At 34.7% G+C, this 20,894-nt stretch overlaps 1 protein-coding gene across 1 annotated transcript in view; it reads right to left on the bottom strand.

Annotated features, from left to right (window-relative positions):
* The window catches only part of LOC142865718 (uncharacterized), a 53,679-nt gene that overhangs the window by 8,822 nt on the left and 23,963 nt on the right, over positions 1-20,894 (bottom strand). The window contains 2 exon segments of the mRNA XM_075998907.1: positions 4,665-5,588; positions 14,861-15,511. Coding sequence (XP_075855022.1) covers positions 4,665-5,588; positions 14,861-15,511 — 1,575 coding nt within the window.

Raw genomic sequence — 20,894 nt, 5'->3', positions numbered from 1 at the left:
AGAGTTAGAAAGTGTCACCTAACTTTAACAAGTACAATCATGAACTGGAGATTTTGTCAAAATACAGAGTCTGATACAGTAGATCTGAGGTGAGGTCTGAATCTCTGCATGTCACATAATAAAACTATTGATAACAATGCTTCTTGCCTAAGGAGAGTATTTTGTCAACATCCATTAAAAGTGGTAGACTTTGAATTTATCTCAATTCATCCGAACAGAACAGATGATAGCCCTAATTTTTCAAAGCAAGCTATAAGAAGAAAGGGGAGCTTCCAGATTAAATGTTATTGTTCATTCACAACAGTGAGTAAACCTCCATGAGACACTTAATGATAAAGACAAAACACAGAAAACAATTAACTGTATATGGGAAAAATCTGTCAGAGCATCTTAACCAACTGAATGAAATTAACATAAATTTAGAGGGACAAATTGGTATTAGGCACCATTGCACAGAGGAGGATACCAAACCACTGCTGGGATGGTAGTGGCCAACAATATGTAACAATGAAGAATCATAAGTTATATGCCAATTTCAGATACAGATACTTTCCATGATTTGTTATCTTTAATAATATATGTAAATACTGTAGCATCACACAGAGCGAGTCTTCTATTTTCTCTTTTTTCCATAATTTTCTGGTTATCCTAGACAACCAATGTTATCGTCTTTCTCAATTTTCCTAATAATATTTTACAGAGAAGTGATGAAGCATCCAGATCAAACTTTGAGAGTACATGTTTCCCATACTCACTCAAATCCAAAGACTCTATCCCATCCCCAGTAGGAATCTCAGATATTCATACTATTCTATCTGGACCTGTCACAATGAGAATATTTTCAATATTACATATCATATGCTTCTTATAGAACTTGGCTATTGTATTAAGAAGCTTATGGGAGAGATTGTAGAGCAGGCTCTGTTAGATATGGAGGATGGATTTTCCAGAGCTCCTTGACTATCATAAGAAGAAATAGAAAAAAATATAGTTGCAAAACTTATAAGGAATACACATCAGAAGGAAAGAAGTAAAGGTTTACAAGTTCAAAAAATTGAAGTTCTACATTACATTCTAGGAGAAAGAGTTGACACAACCCCTAATCTGGGAAACACGTACCTGAAAACAAGCCATTTCTTTTTCCTCTTCTCCTACTTTCAAATTTCTTTTCAGGTGAGATTGTGTAGAACAATTACAATTAAATCTTGAGACTTCCCAGAAAGGAGTCAGCACAATTTCTTTCCTTGTTTCTACAACACTCACAAGCAGGAGGAACTTAAAATGCAGAAGGGCTACACTCACTGTTTCTTGCTCACAGTAAAGAGTCGGCTATGATCAGCCCATTCATGGAGACCAAAATGGGAGGTTCTCCTGTCTTTTCTTCTGGTTACCTCCCCCTGCTACAGGTGCCAGGAGTTTCTGCAACAGGAATGGAAATATGGACCACACTGATCTGCCTCTACCAAACCCAAGAGAGCACAAACTGTGACTTTCTTCAGGAACAAAGGTGAAACTCAATTCACATGAATATATGCAGAAGTCCTAATGCTTGACCCTGGTATCAAATTAGAATTATGTGGGGCACAATTAAAACCACATGGATGTTCCCACCCAGCCCAACATGCAGGTGATGGTGTTTCTTCAATTGAGCCCGGTTATCCTAATTGAAAGTCTGGGCTGAGAGGTAATTACCTTAAAATTGTCTCTGAAACATCAATGTGAATGTAAATGATGTGATAATGTGTGCCTCACTCTAAGAATTGTGGTCGGCTGGTATGGAAGGTGTACACTATTTGGGTTCTTTGTCAGGTCCCCTTTTAGTGCTGCTGTTGGTCAACCTGGATCCATTATTAGTAGCACTCAGGTAGACACAGCAAGCACAGTATACATACTGCCTTTTGTCCAACACTCATCACAACATATACCTAATATCCAAAGTGAAGAGCAGCATAATGCAATGTCTACTGAGCATGTGCTATTTGATTAGAAGTATGGTTTGTTGCACTGTGGAGAAGCCTTTACATTGTGTGATTTAATCCTTATTATTCCACAAAAGGTGACTAGTAAGTGTCCAATAATTTACAGAAAAATTTAGATGTGGTGCCAGCATTTCCATTCTTCACACACAACTATAATACAATACTACACAAGATCTAGAAATTTGTCTACACTCACCCCAAAAGGGTCCTTTAAAAGTCAACTTACAAGTCCTTGTTGATCTCTTACACTGCAGTATTTGTCTCCCTGAGATTTTGGTGCATTCTCAGTCAAAAGTCTTTTCCTGTGTTGCGAATTCCAGGTAGAGGCCAAGTCTATTTTTGTTCAATCTGGTATAATCTTTGCTTATACAGAGAGAGAAGGAAAACAGGAAGAGAAATTCCTCCTTTGAACCTGCTCTAGCTTCCTGAGGAATCTCAGACCTTGGATTCAGAATTCAGAGCTGCAGATTTAGGTCTCTAGAGAGGCATGAATTCAGTACCACTCACTGCACATTTCCTGGCATTTGAGCAAAACAGAAGGCAGAAAGGGAGTTTATGTGTTGAACCCAGTGCAGATTATCTTGCTCCCATTGGTGTCTGGGCCCTATGGTCTCTTAATCCGTTTCAGTTTTAAAGATGTGAGATGCATTTAGAGAAAGAATAGAACTAGTGATTATTATCCTGTGAGAGTGTATTCACAGGAATCTGGTCTAACTATGCCCAAGAGGGACAGTACATACCAAATGGGCCTAGAGAACTTACTCTGTGCAGATGTGGGGACAGTGAAGCTCTGTGCTGCCGAGTTGCAGGTTATAGACTGGAAGCTCAAGAAGGAATCTTGTGTCCTAAGACCTACTAAGTTAGAAGTGGTGGGCACATTTTATGTTTATGTTACATTTTTAATTCTGGAAAGTGTTCAGGAAATATTAAAAGTAAAGAGTCTCCAACTCAGAAAACCTCTCCACCAAGTTAAAAGAGATTTAAAAGAGAACCCTTTTATTACTCAATTAAAGCAGAATGTGATGTGCACAGTGCCAATCCACTGAGAGATTTCAAAGGCACACATAAAGTCGTTACTGTACATAACTAAGGAAATCCTAACTTTTACATACATGTAATCTAGATAAATAATAATTTGCTTTGAAGAAAAAAGAAAGAAGACTGGATAGCCCTATTCGTCATAAACAGTGCACCCTACACTTACTTGGTAATTAGTGAGACTCTCTTTTTTTCATAATTGGTTCAATTCTAATAAAAAACTGATGTCTCAATCAATTCAGGAGGAGAGAATTTTGAAACTTAAAGATAGGTGCTCACTGAAGTTAGGATCCCATCTTCATGTGGAAATTTTGGGATAGGGAAATATCTTTGTTGATATTTCATTTCAAAATGATGTTTCTCAGTTTCAGATAAAGCATTTCTTGAAAAAATCCTTTTAAAAAATGTTTCAAAAGGATTTACAAATCTTAGGCAGATAGTTAGGATCTCTGGCTTTTCTTAGGACAATGGTGCCATTTTTTGGTGCTGTTTCCAGAAATTGCTCCACATGTGGAGATGGATAAGTCTGCCATTCCATTTTGGTGCTGCTCAACCCTTCATTCTACCCTGAGCCACTTCTTACCTGAGGACCCAGGGAATGCTTTATCAATCTAATATTTCCCCAGCCAAGGCATAATAAGAGTTACAAAGTGACCTAGGGCATCCTCAGGGAAATTAATATGTCATTAGCTTCAATCTGCATTGCAGTTCACCCTCCCCCATGGGGTTTCTTAGAGGGAGCTCCTATAATTTGATAAAATTTTCAGGACACCTGTTGATTATTTGATGAGAACCTACACTTCCAAAGATACAAATTCTGATGAAATGAAATTAATGTGCATGTTACAATTTTAAAATAAAAAATAAATACCACACATGAACCTGTCAATTCATGAGTGGATTATTAATATTTGGTATATGTTTACAATAAAATATTACTCAATTTTAACAAATGACAGTAGCCAGCACTGCTTATATTTTCCTGGATTGAGTGAGCCCATTATCCAAAGTGAAGTGACACAAGATCAGAAGAATGGCTCCACATGTACTTGCCATCAAGTTGGTACTGACTGATTAACACTATGGTGCTCATATTGTGGTGGTGTTCAAGAGGGATTCAGGAGTTTTGGGTAAGCCCACATCTGAAAGATGCCTTGATCATCATGGAGGGGAAGGGCACATCTCTGACCCTTGCTAGGGAGAGGCAAAAATATAAAATGGGACTAAAATATGCATACTCTCATATTTTTTTGAAATAAAAAATATAAAAGTAAAAACAATACATCTTTCCTAAATTTTATAAAAATTCCAAATATTGAGTCACAAAGCAAATATAAAGGTCAAATAAGTAATGATTTCAAAGTAACTTAAGCAAAAAGTCAAGTTTATTTCAAAATTATAAATGTATCAATAAATTTTGATGTAGTAATCTCATGCCAGGTACTTAGGGTTAGGGTGACTTTAGAGAAAATATTTAAGAAAAATTAAGTGTTGAGCACCGGGTAAAGGCTTTGCCATATTCCTCATATTTGTAGGATTTCTTTCCACTATGAATTATTTCATGTTTAGTAAGGTATGTGCACTGGGTAAAGCCTTTGCCACATTCTTCACATTTGTAGTGTTTCTCTCCACTATGAGTTATTTTATGTTGAGTAAGGTGTGTTTTCTGGGTAAAAGCTTTGCCACATTCCTCACATTTGTATGGTTTCTCTCCTTTATGAATTCGTTTATGTCGATTGAGGTCTCCAAACTTGATAAAGGCTTTGCCACATTCCTCACATTTGTATGGTTTCTCTCCAGTATGAATTCTTTTATGTTGAGTAAGGTGTGTGCTCTGGGTAAAGGCTTTGCCACATTCTTCACATATGTAGGGTTTCTCTCCACTATGAATTATTTCATGTTGAGTAAGGTGTTTGCTCTGGGTAAAGGCTTTGCCACATTCTTCACATTTCTAGGGTTTCTCTCCACTGTGAATTCTTTTATGTTCAGTAAGGTGTGTGCTCTGGGTAAAGTCTTTGCCACATTCTTCACATTTGTAGGGTTTCTCTCCAGTATGAATTCTTTTATGTTGTGTAAGCTTTGTGCACTGTATAAAGGCTTTGCCACATTCCTCACATTTGTAGGGTTTCTCTCCTGTATGAATTCGTTTATGTCGATTGACATGTTCAATCCTGATAAAGGCTTTGCCACATTCTTCACATTTGTATGGTTTCTCTCCAGTATGAATTCTTTTATGTTGAGTAAGGTGTGTGCTCTGGGTAAAGGCTTTGCCACATTCTTCACATTTGTAAGGTTTCTCTCCACTATGAATTATTTTATGTAGAGTAAGGGTTGAGCACCAGGTTAAGGCTTTGGTACATTCCTCACATTTGTAGGGTTTCTCTCCTGTATGAATTCGTTTATGTCGATTGACATGTCCAATCTTGTTAAAGGCTTTGCCACATTCTTCACATTTGTAGGGTTTCTCTCCACTATGAATTATTTTATGTTCAGTAAGGTGTGTGCTCTGGGTAAAGACCTTGCCACATTCTTCACATTTGTAGGGTTTCTCTCCACTATGAATTCTTTTATGTTGTGTAAGTTTTCTGCAATGGGTAAAGGCTTTGCCACATTCCTCACATTTGTAGGGTTTGTTTCCTGTATGAATTCGTTTATGTCAATTGAGGTCTCCAATCTTGATAAACGCTTTGCCACATTCTCACATTTGCAGGGTTTTGTGGGGCGCGGTGACAACCCCATTACAAGATGGCGCCGATCCGGTGGCCCGCCTGTAGTAAACAAGTTCAGCGCATGCGCAGAGTAAGTCCTGGCCTGTTATATAAGTATGCATATGAAGGATCTTAGCTTGGCCTATCAGTAATAACCCTCGCGCGCTTTTAACCTATCCCCATCACTTCCCTCCTTCCTTAGAGTATATAAGTGTGTGAGAGCTTGTGCTCAGGGTCTTCCGCATCATGTAAGTCTAAAGGGAACCCCATTAAAGCACTGTCAGAAGAACTCCAGTTGCTGCGTCATCCTTGCTGGTGAGGCGGGCGCGACAGGGTTTCTCTCCATTATTATTTCTTTTATGTTGTGTAACTTTTGTGCACTGTGTAAAGGCTTCGCCACATTCTTCATATTTGTATGTTTTCCCTCCATTATGAATTCTTTTATGTTGACTAAGGATTAAGCAATGGGTAAAAGCTTTGCTACATTCTTCACATTTGTAGGATTTCTCTCCTGTGTGAATTCTCCTATGTATAGTGAGATTTGTGTAGCAGTTAAAGGGTTTTCCACATTCTTCACACTTGCAGGGTTTGTCTATAGTGTGAAATTTCCAATGCCCAAGAACTTTTGAGCTGTGCATAAAAGGTTTGCCACATTCATTATTTTTGAAACTTTTCTCTCCAGTATTTCTTATCTTAGGTTTATTTAGATTTGAGGACTTGCTAAACATTTTTATACATTTATAACCTTTCAAGATTTTCCTATTGTTACCGGACAAACATTGGATAAGACCATCATAACCTACTTTCTGCCTCTTACACTCATCAACACACTCCCAGTCTTTTCTTAAAAGTACATTTTCCTGGTCAGAGCTTCTGTATAGTCTTATTATTGATTTCTGGAATGAATGTTTTATGCCCTGCTCTGGCATTGGGTCTTCAGTGCAATGGGAAGAAAGTTCTGAAAGAAATGAAAATAACAAAGTATCTCACTAATTATACTTAGGTAAATATACTTCATAATTTGAATATACAAAACTATACCGAGCACATTAGCAAGAAAGTGCAATAGACTACCATAGTCTTACTTCCATCATAGATGTATGACATTCAAAATATATTTGCAAACATGATTCATTGAGAAATCATAAGTGGTAATATTTCAAGGCACCCCAGATGAGTATGACACCAAGAACCATATGGAAGGGGAAGGAACATTTGTTACATTTACCCAGCAAAACTCTTCCTCCCCACTTATACATAGTTCTCACTTTAGCAGTAAAATTCCATTTCCTGGATTCCCTTTCAAAAGAGATTCAAACCAATGGAACATGTGTCCATACATCTGGTTTTCGATGGCCTTTGAATATCTGGTTTCTATCTTCCAAGACAACTAGATAACATTCTGGGAAATATATGCACATATCAAAAATAAAATTCTGCAGTATTATATTGATGGTGCAAAAACATTTAATTATGCTATCAAATTTGAAAGACAAAATAAATATGATCATTCACACATGTTAATTGACATAATGTAAAGAGACATAATTACTGACATCTATATCATGAAGTTGAGGGCAGATATAAATATTTTGAGTTTTTATGTATAATTGAAGTTAAGTAGTTATCAGTTTAACATAAGTTGCAGCTTCAAAAGATTTTAGGTAATTCTCACAGGAAACAGCAGGAAAATGTTTAAAGAGGTACACAAACAAAGATGGCCACAGAAACAAAATATATCAATAAAAATCAGTGAGGTGGAATGAGGAAAAAGGAGTGGAAATAAAGATAAATAGTGACAAAAGTTATATAAACAATTAATATTAGTGCAATTTTGAATCCATCCTTTTTAGAAAATTATGCAAATATTTATGTACTAGTATTTCTACTCAGAAGATACATTTAAATAAAAAAATTAAAAAATCCAACTCTATTCTCTCTAAAGAGATTTGACTTCATACCTGGTGAAAGCAATAGACAAAAAGTGACAGGAAATAACAAGACATACCATGAAAATGTTCAGCATACAAGAGCAGTGGAGTTCAAAATTATATTAGGCACATGACTTTTGAAGTGCAAAATGTTATAGTTTATAAAATATACTTTAAGTCTAAAGTGCCACAAGAGACAAACAAGGACATTTAATATAAAAGGAGGTCATTCACTGAGAACCCTTTAAATATAATTGATATCTCTGATATCTATCTATGTCTCGCATAAAGGTTCTCAAATATATAAAAGGGTTGACACCATTGAAGCAAGAATTGAACATAAAAATAATAGGATAGCATGGTATTCCACTTTCAATACTAATAAGGTCAGTCAAATTACTAATAAGAAAACAAGAGAGTTGAAATCACTAGAGAACAATAAGTCCTCACACATACATAGAATATAATAGAATATACAATATTCTTGATAGCTCATAAAAATTCTTCCTACAAATCTACCTGTTCAGACAGAAAACATGTCTTAACCAATTTTCGAAAATTGAAATTTTACACAGTTTAATTTCTCACCAGAATGGAATGAGACTGTAGATAAGTGACACAAAAAACACAGAGAAATTCAAAAGTATAGGAAAATAAACAACACACTCTTGAACATGTTCTTGTTCAAGGGAAGAAGACCTAATGTTGTGAAAATGTCCAAAGTGATCTACAGATTAAATACAATTCCTTTCAAATTCTCAATTTCATTTTTTCAAAAATAGAAATAGCAAACCCCAAAATAATATGAAATCTAAAGAGACCACAAAGATGTGAACAATCATCAAAAAGAGAAGCAATGCTATAGGTACCACACTTACCCATTTTAAAACATTAAAAATGTATACTTTGGAATACTACTCAGCTATAAGAAACAACACTGATATGCACCTCTTGTAATTTCCTGGATAGAGCTGAACTCCATTATCCTAAGTGAAATATTCCAAGAATAGAAAAATAAGCACCACATTACTCACCAGAAAATTGGTTTCACTGATCAACACCTAAGTGGACATATAGGAATAACATTTATCGGGTGTCGGGCAGGTGGGAGGGGAAGGAGGGGATGTGTATATACAAACATAAGGAGTGCGATGTGCACCATCAGGGCATGGACATGCTTAAAACTCTGACTCTGGGGGTGAAGGCAACACACATTTCTAAACATTTCTACCCCCATGATATGCTGAAATAAAAATAGAAAAATAAAAAAAAATGATACAGTAGTCAAAGAAGTTATCTAATGGCAGAGACACCTGGACCAATGAATGAGAAAGAAACACAAATAAGCTCTTGCATATATTGTAAAATAAAGAGTTATATTCATATGCATATTTATTTCACCATAATTCACAAAAGTCAGTGGATGACAGCAACCCAAACTGCCTTTGCCAAATGAACAGATAAATACTATTTGAAATGTAGAAATAATGGATTATTTCTCAGCTAAAGGAAAAACAGATTCTCTAATAACATCCATAATATACATAAACCTCGATGACAATATGCTTAATGAAACCTCAGTCACAATAAGACAGATGTATTTTGATTGTATGCGTAGGATATTTCTAAGCTGTTACACTCCTAGGAACAGAAAACATAATGCATTTTGTCAGCAGTTAGGCAATGGGCAAAACAGGTAGTTTTCTCATGTGTACTGAAATTCACATTTACTTAGTACATACATTCCAGACAATATAGTACATGATGATGTAAATATAGCTCACATGACTGATGTTAACAACTAAAAGTAATTAAGCTTTCATTTTTGTGATTTTACAATAATTAAGATAAAAAGAATATCTTAAAGAGATACAGAGATGAACTTTTCAAAACTTTCTTACATATTACAAAATTGTTTTTGTAATTTCAAAATATTATGGGAGTAAATCATTTAGAATATGTATATTGCTTTTGCATCGACTGATCAGAGCTACAACTGTGCCCTTCCACAGATCATGTGCACCACACTCATTAGGAGTGGATTTTCCCAACACCTTCTCCCCCTTCCAACAGCCCAATACCCACTGAATTTTACTTCCATTTGTTCACATATGTGTTAATCAATTGGTAACAATTTGATAGTGACTATTTGTGGTGCTTGTTTTTCCATTCTTGTGATAGTTTACTTTAAAGAAAGGCCTCCAGAACAATCAAGGATAATATAAAAGGGTGTCATTTAGCCACTGAATTTGAGGCTCAGTAGTACTCCATGGTATACATATATCACATTTTATATTTATTTATAGATATATTTATATTAATGTATTTATAAGTACCAAGGATGTTTCTACCTCTTTGCAATTGTAAATTTTGATGTTATAAACATTCAAGTGCAGATGTATTTATTATAGGATGACGTTTTTACATTGGTTAGATAGCAAGTAGTGGGATTTCTGGATCAAATGGATGTTCTAAATTTAGTACTTTCCTGTGTCTCCATATAACTTTCCAGAGAGATTGTACCAGTTTGCAGTCCCACTAGTAATATATAAGTGTTCCTACCTCTCTACATCCACACCTACACTTATTTGGGGCTTATTGATAAAAGCCATTTTCACTGGAGTTAAGGGATATCTCAGTTTGGTTTTCATTTGCATTTCCTTGATGAATAGAGATGTACACACTTTTTTCATATGCTTCTTGGCCATAGTACATGTCCTTTTTAAAACTTTCTGTTCATATATTCGCACACTTTTAATCAGGTTGTTTGATTTTATCTTACTGAGTTCCTGGAGTTATGTATAAATTCTAGCTATTAGAAATATATTGAATATATAGCATGCAAATATTTTCTCCCATTCTCTAGGTTGTTTGTTTGCTCTAGTTATACTTTTAATGGCTGTGTGGAAACTTTTTAGTATGATGAGGCCTGATTTATTTATTTTTGTTGTTGATGTGATTGATTTTGGGGTAATCTTCCTAAATTTTTTGTCTAGGCTGAAGTATGTAAGAGTATTTTCAACATTTTCTTCTAAAATTGTATGGTTTTATGCCATAGGATAAAGTCTTTCATCCATTGTGAGTTGATATTTGTGAGAGATGAGAGGTGTAGACCCATAATTTGTGCCAGACATTTTTACTGGTGGGTCTGTAGACTCATTTAGCTAAGGGTTCTGACACATCTGAGTCCTGCATCAAGTGGTGAACTGTAAAAAATTAGGTGGAGATATAACTATTTGCACAGGAGATTTCCAATCCTAAGGAATTAACCTTTCTATTTGAGCCAATTCTTTAAGTGAGCTCTTGGTGTGAAGAGAGTTTGTGCTGTCCAGGCACAGTGGCTTACACCTGTAATCCTAGCACTCTTGGAGGCCAAGGCAGGAGGATCACTCAAGGTCAGGAGTTTGAAAAAAGCCTGAGCAAGAACAAGACCATGTCTCTACTAAATCTAGAAATAAATTTATCAGCTAAATAAAAGTATATAGAAAAATCATCAGGACATTGTGGCATATGCCTGTAGTCCCAGCTACTAGGGAGGCTGAGGCAGAAGGATTGCTTGAGTCCAAGAGTTTGAGGTTACTGTAGCTAGGCTGATGCCATGGCACTCTAGCCCAGGCAACAGAGTGAGAGTGCTGCTTTTGCCATTCCATTTGTCTGTCATAAGCAAGGGAATTCTGTTATTTACCAACAGATTCATAATTCAGCATAGAACATGAAAGGGGTTTTAATGCTTTTATTTGAAGGTAAAGACACCTGGACTTCCTGGTGCTGAAGATTATGTTATGGAAGAGGACTGAAGAGGTATGTGGTGCTCACTGTCTCCCCTCTGGCCACTGTGAGCACATATAACAAGATTTCATCCAAAATCACTAATGAAATTTTCAATCAAAAAGTAGCCATGATCCTGAAATTCCCTTAGAAAGAATGACTGAATTGCTGGCCAAAGGTAGATGACTAAAAATGAGAACTGTGTACTGTACCCTGCACCTACTAAAATAAAGGAAGCTGAAGTTATGTAAAATAAATTATCTAAGATTTAAATATCACATAAAGATTATTGCAAATATTTTCAATCCAGATAAATCATTCCATTATGTTCTAACCCTGAAAATACACACTCATAAGTGGATTCTAGATGGATGCATATGTTGTACTATAAGTAATTCATAGAAAATTAAATTCAATCCTATTTACCTAAAATCCCCATTAAGAGATTGCCAAATTCTCATATTTCTTTATATAGTACTTAAGATATGCATCATACACTTTGTAATGCTTCACTTCTTGTAATTATTTTCATATTTATGGCGTTATATGTTAGGATCTAGTAACAGTTTGCTTTTACAAAGCAAACAATGCTGAGTTCCTGATTTAATCCTCTGGCCTTCAGAATTGTTCATCTTTCTTTGGACTTTAAGGCTCTAACTTTAACCTTAGGAAACTGAAACTCTCTAATCTTAATTAAATAATCAGAATGCTGTATGTATTGCCTGTAAATGGTCTCAAGCTCTCTAGTTAAATTTTTTTTCATGAAATTAAAAATATTCTACACTGCTCATCAGAACTTTTAAGGTACTGTGTGAGCTGGCTGGGGGTGAGCACAATGGTGAGAATATTGTAGCACAAGCAGAGGCCAAAACAAGAATGGCTTAGATACAGTTGCAGAAGTGAATGAAGATAAAAAATGGCAAAAAAACTGGAGATAATTATGAAATGAAAGAAGCAGAATTTCCACTTATAAATTTCAAGAGTTGGATGTTCTGTTTGTTCCTTCGCTCCACATGCAAAATCAATGACTTTTTTTTATCCTGGACATTTTCAATCTCTTCTCTGGAGCCACAAGCTCACTCCCACAGACATATTGACTGCTAATTATGAAGCATCTATTACATATCTAACACTGTCCTGTACTTTTTTCTCCTATTTAAATATAAAATCAACTCCATAATTTATAAATCCTTCTTAGTGTTTACCTGAACAAGTAGCCTGATAAAGTCAATAAATCAATTAGTTTGATGACCAAAAGTAAAAGAAACAGTACCCAAAAAGGGCTTTCAATATGCTTCCCAAATTAGAATGAAAAGATAGAATATACTAAGTAAAATGATATTACTACACTATGGAATTATTCACACCTTCAGGTAATTTTATGAGCACCAGTAAGTTTTATAACAATCTTTGCTGTAATTGCAGATCACATCACATAACCAATACTTAATCAACTTTGAAATAATAAAAAAAATAGTAGGCCTAGCATGAGTAATAAGCATGTAAGAACAGGGGATTGGCATGGGCAGGTTCCCATTCAGAGGCTTAAGGGTTTTAAACAATTAATTCAATATAAAGCGAACAAAATATTTCCTTTCAGAATCTTTGAAGTTTCTAGTTTGCTAGTAAATTCTCAACACTTTTGAAATTACCCATTTTGTCTAATATTTCTTCTTTTCTGTTCAAAATAAGTATATATCCACATTCAAACAAACATAATTACTCACTCTGTAAATATACTGCAACTATAGGTCAAGTTAACCATGATGTATTTGTATACTTGATTCAATATAAATAAAAAAATATGCTTATTTCTGTTTTACTGGCCAAGCAAGTTACATGTTGAAAGAAAAATGTAGGATAAAATGTAACAACTAGTCATTCCATGTTCAGGAATGTATGGCTTTTTATTAAGTGCAAAATCTTTATTATAAGCATTACAGCAACAATATAATTATAAATATAATAAAAAAAGCTTTGGGAACAATATTCTTCAAAGTAGAGCAACTAATAAAATGGATCACAAATGATGTCTTTGTACTGTGTAACCCAACAGTACATTTTTATAATCCATTACCTCCAACATTGAGTAACACGGGATAGATTAATGTTGGTGCAAAATAACACTTCATTCTATCTACAACATGTTTGACATATTAAAAATATTTTTAATTTAATGAAACAAATTAAGTTCACATGCAATCTAAAAACATTCCAAATTTCATTCTATTTTATTATCGTAATGTGCAATATTAAAACAAGTTATTTTTCATATTGTAATTTTTTCATTCTGATTATAATGAGAATATTAGTCTGTATGCCTACATCATACATCACTTAAAATACTGTTTGTTATAAGAAAACTCCATAGTGCCTCTCAATTTAGTAAATCTTACATTTCAGTGTTTTTAATTTTCCATAGAAAAGTACATGAATAATGCCTACTTAATAGAGAAAGACCTCTAAAAAATGTGATGTAGCTATCATTAACCACACACATTCACATGCATGCTAAGAATGAAAGCATACCATCGATTGTATTTAAAGTTGAATAATATCAGTATTTGCTTGTCACAAATAGCAAAACAAAATCACTTTTTTTCACTTTATTACAATTTCACCCCACACTGACAAGAAAGTATATTTTACATGTAATTATAACTCTCAGAAAATCTCTCTCGTTTTAAAGCTAACATACAAATAAATCAACTAACTATTTTAACTGGGTAGTTCTTTATAATGAACAACCTGGTTTAAAGAAATGTGTGAATGTGTTAGTGCATTAGTGTATTGCATTGCGAGTCATCGGATATATGTTTATACTTGATTCTTGATTAATTGCATTCTGAAATTTATTAAAGTAGTTTCAAGTATCAACTGTTTTTGTGTTCTCTAAGGTATATCTTTTGCATAAATATTTTTTCACATTCATTATATTTGTAAGGTTTCTATTCTTTAATATTTTTCTGATGTTGAGCAATATTTGAGAATATATTGGAGCATTTCTTTCAGTGTAAGTTCTCCCATTTCCGGTAGGATCTGTTATAACTAAAGGTATTGTCAGCAGTCTACATCATTCTATTTAAGTTTCAGTACTGTTGTGCATTTTAAGGCAAATACATTGGTAAAGCACTTACATACTCATTACATTTATCTAACTTTTATCTAGTATGATTTCTTTGATGTTGAATAAGATGTGAACAAATATTAAAGACTTTGCCACAAATCTCACATTCGTAAAATTTTTCAGTGATAGGAATTCTTTTATGTAGATTAAGGTGTCAGCACTGGGAAAATGCTTTGCCACATTCTTCACATTTGTATGGTTTCTCTGCTCTATGGATTCATTTATGTAGAGTGAGTCCTTTTAGCTGGATAAAGGCTTTGCCAGATTCTATACTTTTCTAGGGTTTCTCTCCAGCATGAATTCTTTTATGTTTAGTAAGGTGTGTGCACTGGGTAAAGGCTTTGACACATTCTTCACATTTATAGGGTTTCTCTCCAGTATGAATCCTTTTATGTCGAGTAAGGTTTGTGCACTGGGTAAAGGCTTTGACACATTCCTCACATTTGTAGGGTTTCTCTCCAGTGTGGATTCTTTTATGTCGAGTAAGGATCGAGGAATGGTTAAAGGCTTTGCCACATTCTTCACATTTGTAGAATTGCTCTCCAGTATGTATTCTTTTATGTTGAATAAGGATTGAGGACTGGGAAAAGGCTTTGCCACATTCTTCACATTTGTAGGGTTTCTCTCCATTATGGATTCTTTTATGTTGAGTAAGGTGTGTACACTGTGTAAAGGTTTTGCCACATTCTTCACATTTGTAGGGTTTTTCTCCAGTATGTATTCTTTTATGTTGAATAAGGATTGAGGACTGGGAAAAGGCTTTGCCACATTCTTCACATTTGTATGGTTTCTCTCCATTATGGATTCTTTTATGTCGAGTAAGGTGTGTGCACCAAGTAAAGGTTTTGCCACATTCTTCACATTTGTAGGGTTTCTCTCCACTATGGATTCTTTTATGTTGAGTAAGGTATATGCACTGATTAAAGGCTTTGCCACATTCTTCACATTTGTAGGATTTCTCTCTAGAATGGATTCTTCTATGTCGAGTATGGTGTGTGCACTTGGTAAAGGGTTTGCCACATTCTTCACACTTGTAGACTTTTAAAATGGCTAATGTCCAAAACAAGAGACATAATAAGTGAGGACAAGAGTGTGCAGGAAATCCATCCCTGTAGACTGTTATTGATTATAAATGGATAGTGTCATCATACAGATTTGTTAAAAAATGTAAATAATAGAACTGCCTCTTCATTCACCAATTCTACCTATGAGTATACTCATGTAAAATCAGTATCTGAAGAAGATTCTGCACCCCCATATATATTGCAGCATTATGCACATTAGCCAAGAAAATGGAAACAAACTAAATGCCTGCTTTGATGAATAAAATAAAAAATGACTGTACAAACACATACCATATAATATTACTAAGCCATTAAAATGATAAATATCCTGCCATTTCAACAACATGGATGGACATAGGAGGCATTATGCTAAGTAAAATCAGCCATTCCCAGAAAGATAAATACTGCTATGGATAATTTTTTTAAAGTTGAATTTATAAAAGTAAAGAGTACAACAGTGGTTTCCAGGGTGTAGAGTAAGGAAAAATGAGGAGATTTTAAGGGTAAAATCTTTTAGTTATAAGATGAATAGATCTTGGAGATCTATGGTATGGCAACATGATTAGAGTTACTAATAATGTTTATACGCTTAAAATTTTTAAGACCATAGAAATCACTATTAATAAATGTTCTCACTATAATTAAATGATAAATATGTGAGATGATGGATATGTTTATTACCTTAATTATATTGTTTTACCATTCACACACACATCAGATCACTACAGTGTGTACAATAAATTTATGCAGTTATACAAATATTATTTGTGGAGACTTCCACCCATTAAGCACCCCACACACAGAAATATATGCACACACACACATATGAGTGACACATTTCTGATGCTACTAAATAGGAGGAAATTATTTAACATAAGTTATCAAAGTATTATATATCAATTGGGAGTATAAATATATTCAGTTATTTGAAGCACTGAATGAGACAGTGTATTTAAGAATTATATAAGGTGAACAGAGAAAATAAACTATATTATAGTTTGGGTATTTGGATATAATAAAGCTGAAATTTTACTCTCATTTTATACTAGAAAAAGATTATTTTAAGTCAAATAACATTAGATATTTTTACATTTAGGAAGAGGATATGCATTTGTACAAAATTAGTGAATCTGACTTTCTGTAGGATTGCCTCTGAAAACGTAGAATTGGAAATCATGATGCAGAAAATATAAATATCTTTCCCTAGTGTTTCTTGCATTCCAGAAACAAATCCCAACATCTTCACTATTCCCCTTTCCACATTTCAGAAATGAGGCATCAAAAGGAACTTAAAACATGGACCTGGGCATGGAGGATCACCCTGATAATCCCAGCACTTTGGGAGACCAAGCAAGAAGGAAGCCAGGATCTTGATACCAGCCCTAGCAACATGAAGAGACTCCATTTTTATAAGAAAATAATAATAACAAAATGGTAGCTCATGCCCATAGATCTAGTTACTTGGAAGACAGAGGTTGTAGGATCTCTGGAGCCCATAGGTTTGAGGTTGCAGTGAGCTATGATCAGCCACTGTACTCCAGAAAGGACAGAAAACCGAAATACTGTCAAAGATGGTTTAATGTCATGGTCTTTAAAATATGCAGATAGTCCCATAACTCCTAAGCAATAGAAATGCTGATAGATAATGTATTCCCTTATAAGCCATGACAACAAGTTTGGCTCTCACTGAATTCTAAGGAAGATCACTGCATTGGTAGAGTTCTTAGAGAGTTTAAGAGCGTGGGACAGAAGATGTCCTTCTGTGAGATAAAGAGAACATACACAGGCTTCTAAAAATCATTTCCAAAAGAGCAGAATATTCAAACCCACTTTTTAATATCTGCCTTCCTCCTTGAGTTTTGGCTCTCTAACATTTGTTAATCTGCTTCACTGAATCTCACCTACCTGGATATTTAGCTGTTGTTTCCTCTTTCTTCATAATCCAGGGCTCTATCCTCTGCTCCAGGCATGTGATCAGCTCTGGCTTTGACTCGGCAAGACCTGTTTCATTAGAAAAATTTCACATGACTCTTGCTGAAGACTTTCCAATTACTAATGCAGTACTATCCTTAGTAGAGAGAATATTAGAGAAGGTTCTAGAAAATTCCTTTGCAACATATTGCTTTCTCACAGACCCTGTAGAATGATAAAAAATTGATCTAATTTATGACTAGAGCACCAATTCCCATTAGCACCAAATAAATAAGAGGTGGAAATTCTATTCCAAGGTGCAGACAACAATTATATATACTGATTTCTAGAGTAACCACTAATCTAGTGTGAAATCCCAACAAAGGGAAAGGTTCAAGATAACATGAGACATCTAATGATTTTATTTTATGGACCAAAATCTTCAAATTTTCTTTAAAAGCATGGATATAAAATTCATTCATGTTGCTTTCCACAGAGGTTGAACTAGTTTGCAGTCCCACCAGCAGTGTAGGAGTGTTCCTCTCTCTCTGCATCCACACCAACATTTGCTGTTTGGGAACATTTTGATTACATTGAGAACTTTTAAATAAGTAAACATATATACACATACATACATACATATGTTGAGAATGTAGAGAAATTGAAATGCTGCCATGTTATTCCGAACCTTGGATTCTAATATTATACAACATAGATATAGAAGAGATCAAAAATTAAAAATACATTAAGAATAAAATGATTTGCATTTCCCTGATGATCAGAGATGTTGAGCATACTGCAATAAGATATCATTTATCTCTAGTAAGAATGACCTTCCAGTAAAAAGTCCCCAAACAATAAATATTGGCATATATGTGGAAAGATAGGAACACTCCTACACTGTTAGTGGGGCTGCAAACTGGTTCAGCTTCTGTGGAAAGCAATATAGGGATACTTCAAAGCGATACACGTAGATCTATCATTTGATCCAGCAATTCCACTACTGGGCATCTACCCAAAAGATCAAAAGTCACTTTATGAAAAAGACACCTGCACTCGAATGTTTATAGCAGCACAATTCACAATTGTGAAGCTATGGAAACAACCCAAGTGCCCATCAATTCATGAGTGGATTGATAAAACGTGGTATATGTATACCATGGAATACTACTCAGTTTTAAGAAACAATGGTGATATAGCACCTCTCATATATTCCTGGATACAGCTGGAACCCATTCTACTAAGTGAATTATCTCAAGAATGAAAAAACCAGCACCACATGTACTCACCAGCAAATTAGTATTAATGGATCAACACCTAAGTGGACATGTAGGAGTAACATTTATGGATTCTTGGGAGTGTGGGAGGAGGAAGGAGGGGATGGGTGTATACAATGACAATGAGTAAGATGTGCAACGTTTGGGGGATGGACATGTTTGAAGCTCTTACTCGAGGGGAGAGTGGGGCATGGGGAATATAAGTAACCTTCACTCTTATACCCCATAACAGGCTAAAATATAAATAAATAAATAAATAAATAAATAAATAAATAAATAAATAAATAAATAAATAAAATTCATGTAAATTAGAAACTTTTAAAAATGTATCAATAAAAAAATGGTCTTAATGTGGAATAAGAATTCTGTATATAAGTGATCCTCACCAAGGGATACCAGGTTTCCATAGTTCTCCAACATCACATCCCTATACAAATTCCGCTGAGCATTGTCAAGGCATGCCCACTCTTCTGGAGAGAATTCTACAGCCACATCTCTGAATGTCACCATCTCCTGTAAAAAGACACATATTTCCCAAGTGGCCATAGAGAGAGATATTCATTTGACTACAAGGAAAATGAGTTATGAGAACTGCTTCTGACATATGAGTGACTGGAATTATCCAATAATATAATTTTTAGCACATTGATGTTATTGAACACATTCTCTTATCTGCAGGAATGAAGATCACAAAAGATGTATGAAACTGTGTACATATGATTATGCTTTGGATGATAAATTATTGAATACAAATTTAAAGACCTTATTACAGTAATATAAATTCATGGGTGTTACATTTACATCACATTAATAAATTGTGCATATTTCCCCCATAAATAAACATAGAGAGTTAGAAGGTATCACCTAATTTTTACGACTACAATGAAGAATTAGAGATTTTGTTAAAACACAGATTCTGATTCAGGTGATCTGGGATGGGGCCTGAATCGCTGCATCATATGATATAACTGCTGATATCAATGCTTCTTGCCTAAGGAAAGTATTTTGTAAGGATGCAGTAAATGGTAGACTTTGAATTTATTGCAATTCATCTGAACAGAAACAGATGACACCCCTCATTTTTTAAAGCAAGCTATAAGAAGAAAGGGGAGCTGCCAGATTAAATGTGATGGTTCATTCACAACAGTCAGTAAATCTCCACGGGACACTTAATGATAAAGAAAAAAACAATTAACTTTATATTGGAGGAATCTGTCCGAGAGCATCTTAAGCAAGTGAATGAAATTAACATAATTTTAACAGGACAAATTGGTGTTAGGTACCATTGAAAAGAGGAGGAAACAAAATCACTGCTGGCATGGTAGTGCTAACAATATATAATCATGAGGAATCATCAATTTTATGCAAATTTCAGATACAGATTCTTGCCATTTGTTATCTTTAATAATGTATGTAAATACTTTAGCATCATACAGAGCAAGTCTTCTATTTTCTGTTTTTTCCATGATTTTCTGATTATCCTAGGCAATCAATGCTATCCTCTTCCTGAATTCTCCTAATAATATTTTACATAGAGCTGATCAAGCAGCCAGATAAAACTTTGAGAGCACATGTTCCCCCTCATCACTCAAATTCAAAGACTATATCCAACAGGAATCTCAGACATCCACACTATTCTATCTTGATCTGTCACAATGGTTACATTTTCAATCATGTCATACGTTTCTTATACAAATTGGCTACTGTATTAAGAAGCTTATGGGAGAGAATGTAGAGCAGGCTCTGTTAGATAGGGAGGATGGACTTTCCAGAGCTCCTTGACTATCATAAGAAGAAAAAAAAAATGTTGTTGCAAAACATATTAGCCATATACATCAGAAGTAAAGAAGTAAAGGTTTACAAGTTCAAAAAATTGAAGTTCTACATTACTTTTAGGACAAACAGTTGACACAACTCCTAATCTGGGACACACTTACCTGAAAACCAGCCATTTCTTCCTCCTCTTCTCCTACTCTGAAATTTCTTTTGAGGTGATATTGTGTAGAACAATTAGAATTAAATCTTGAGACTGCCCTGAAAGGAGTCAGCACAATTTCTTCCCTTGTTTCCACAACACTGACAAGCAGGAGG

The sequence above is a fragment of the Microcebus murinus genome, chromosome 31 (assembly GCF_040939455.1).
Source record: "Microcebus murinus isolate Inina chromosome 31, M.murinus_Inina_mat1.0, whole genome shotgun sequence".
NCBI lineage: Eukaryota > Metazoa > Chordata > Mammalia > Primates > Cheirogaleidae > Microcebus > Microcebus murinus.
Note: the sequence above shows the minus strand (reverse complement) of the source record. Positions and strands in the feature narration are given on the sequence as shown.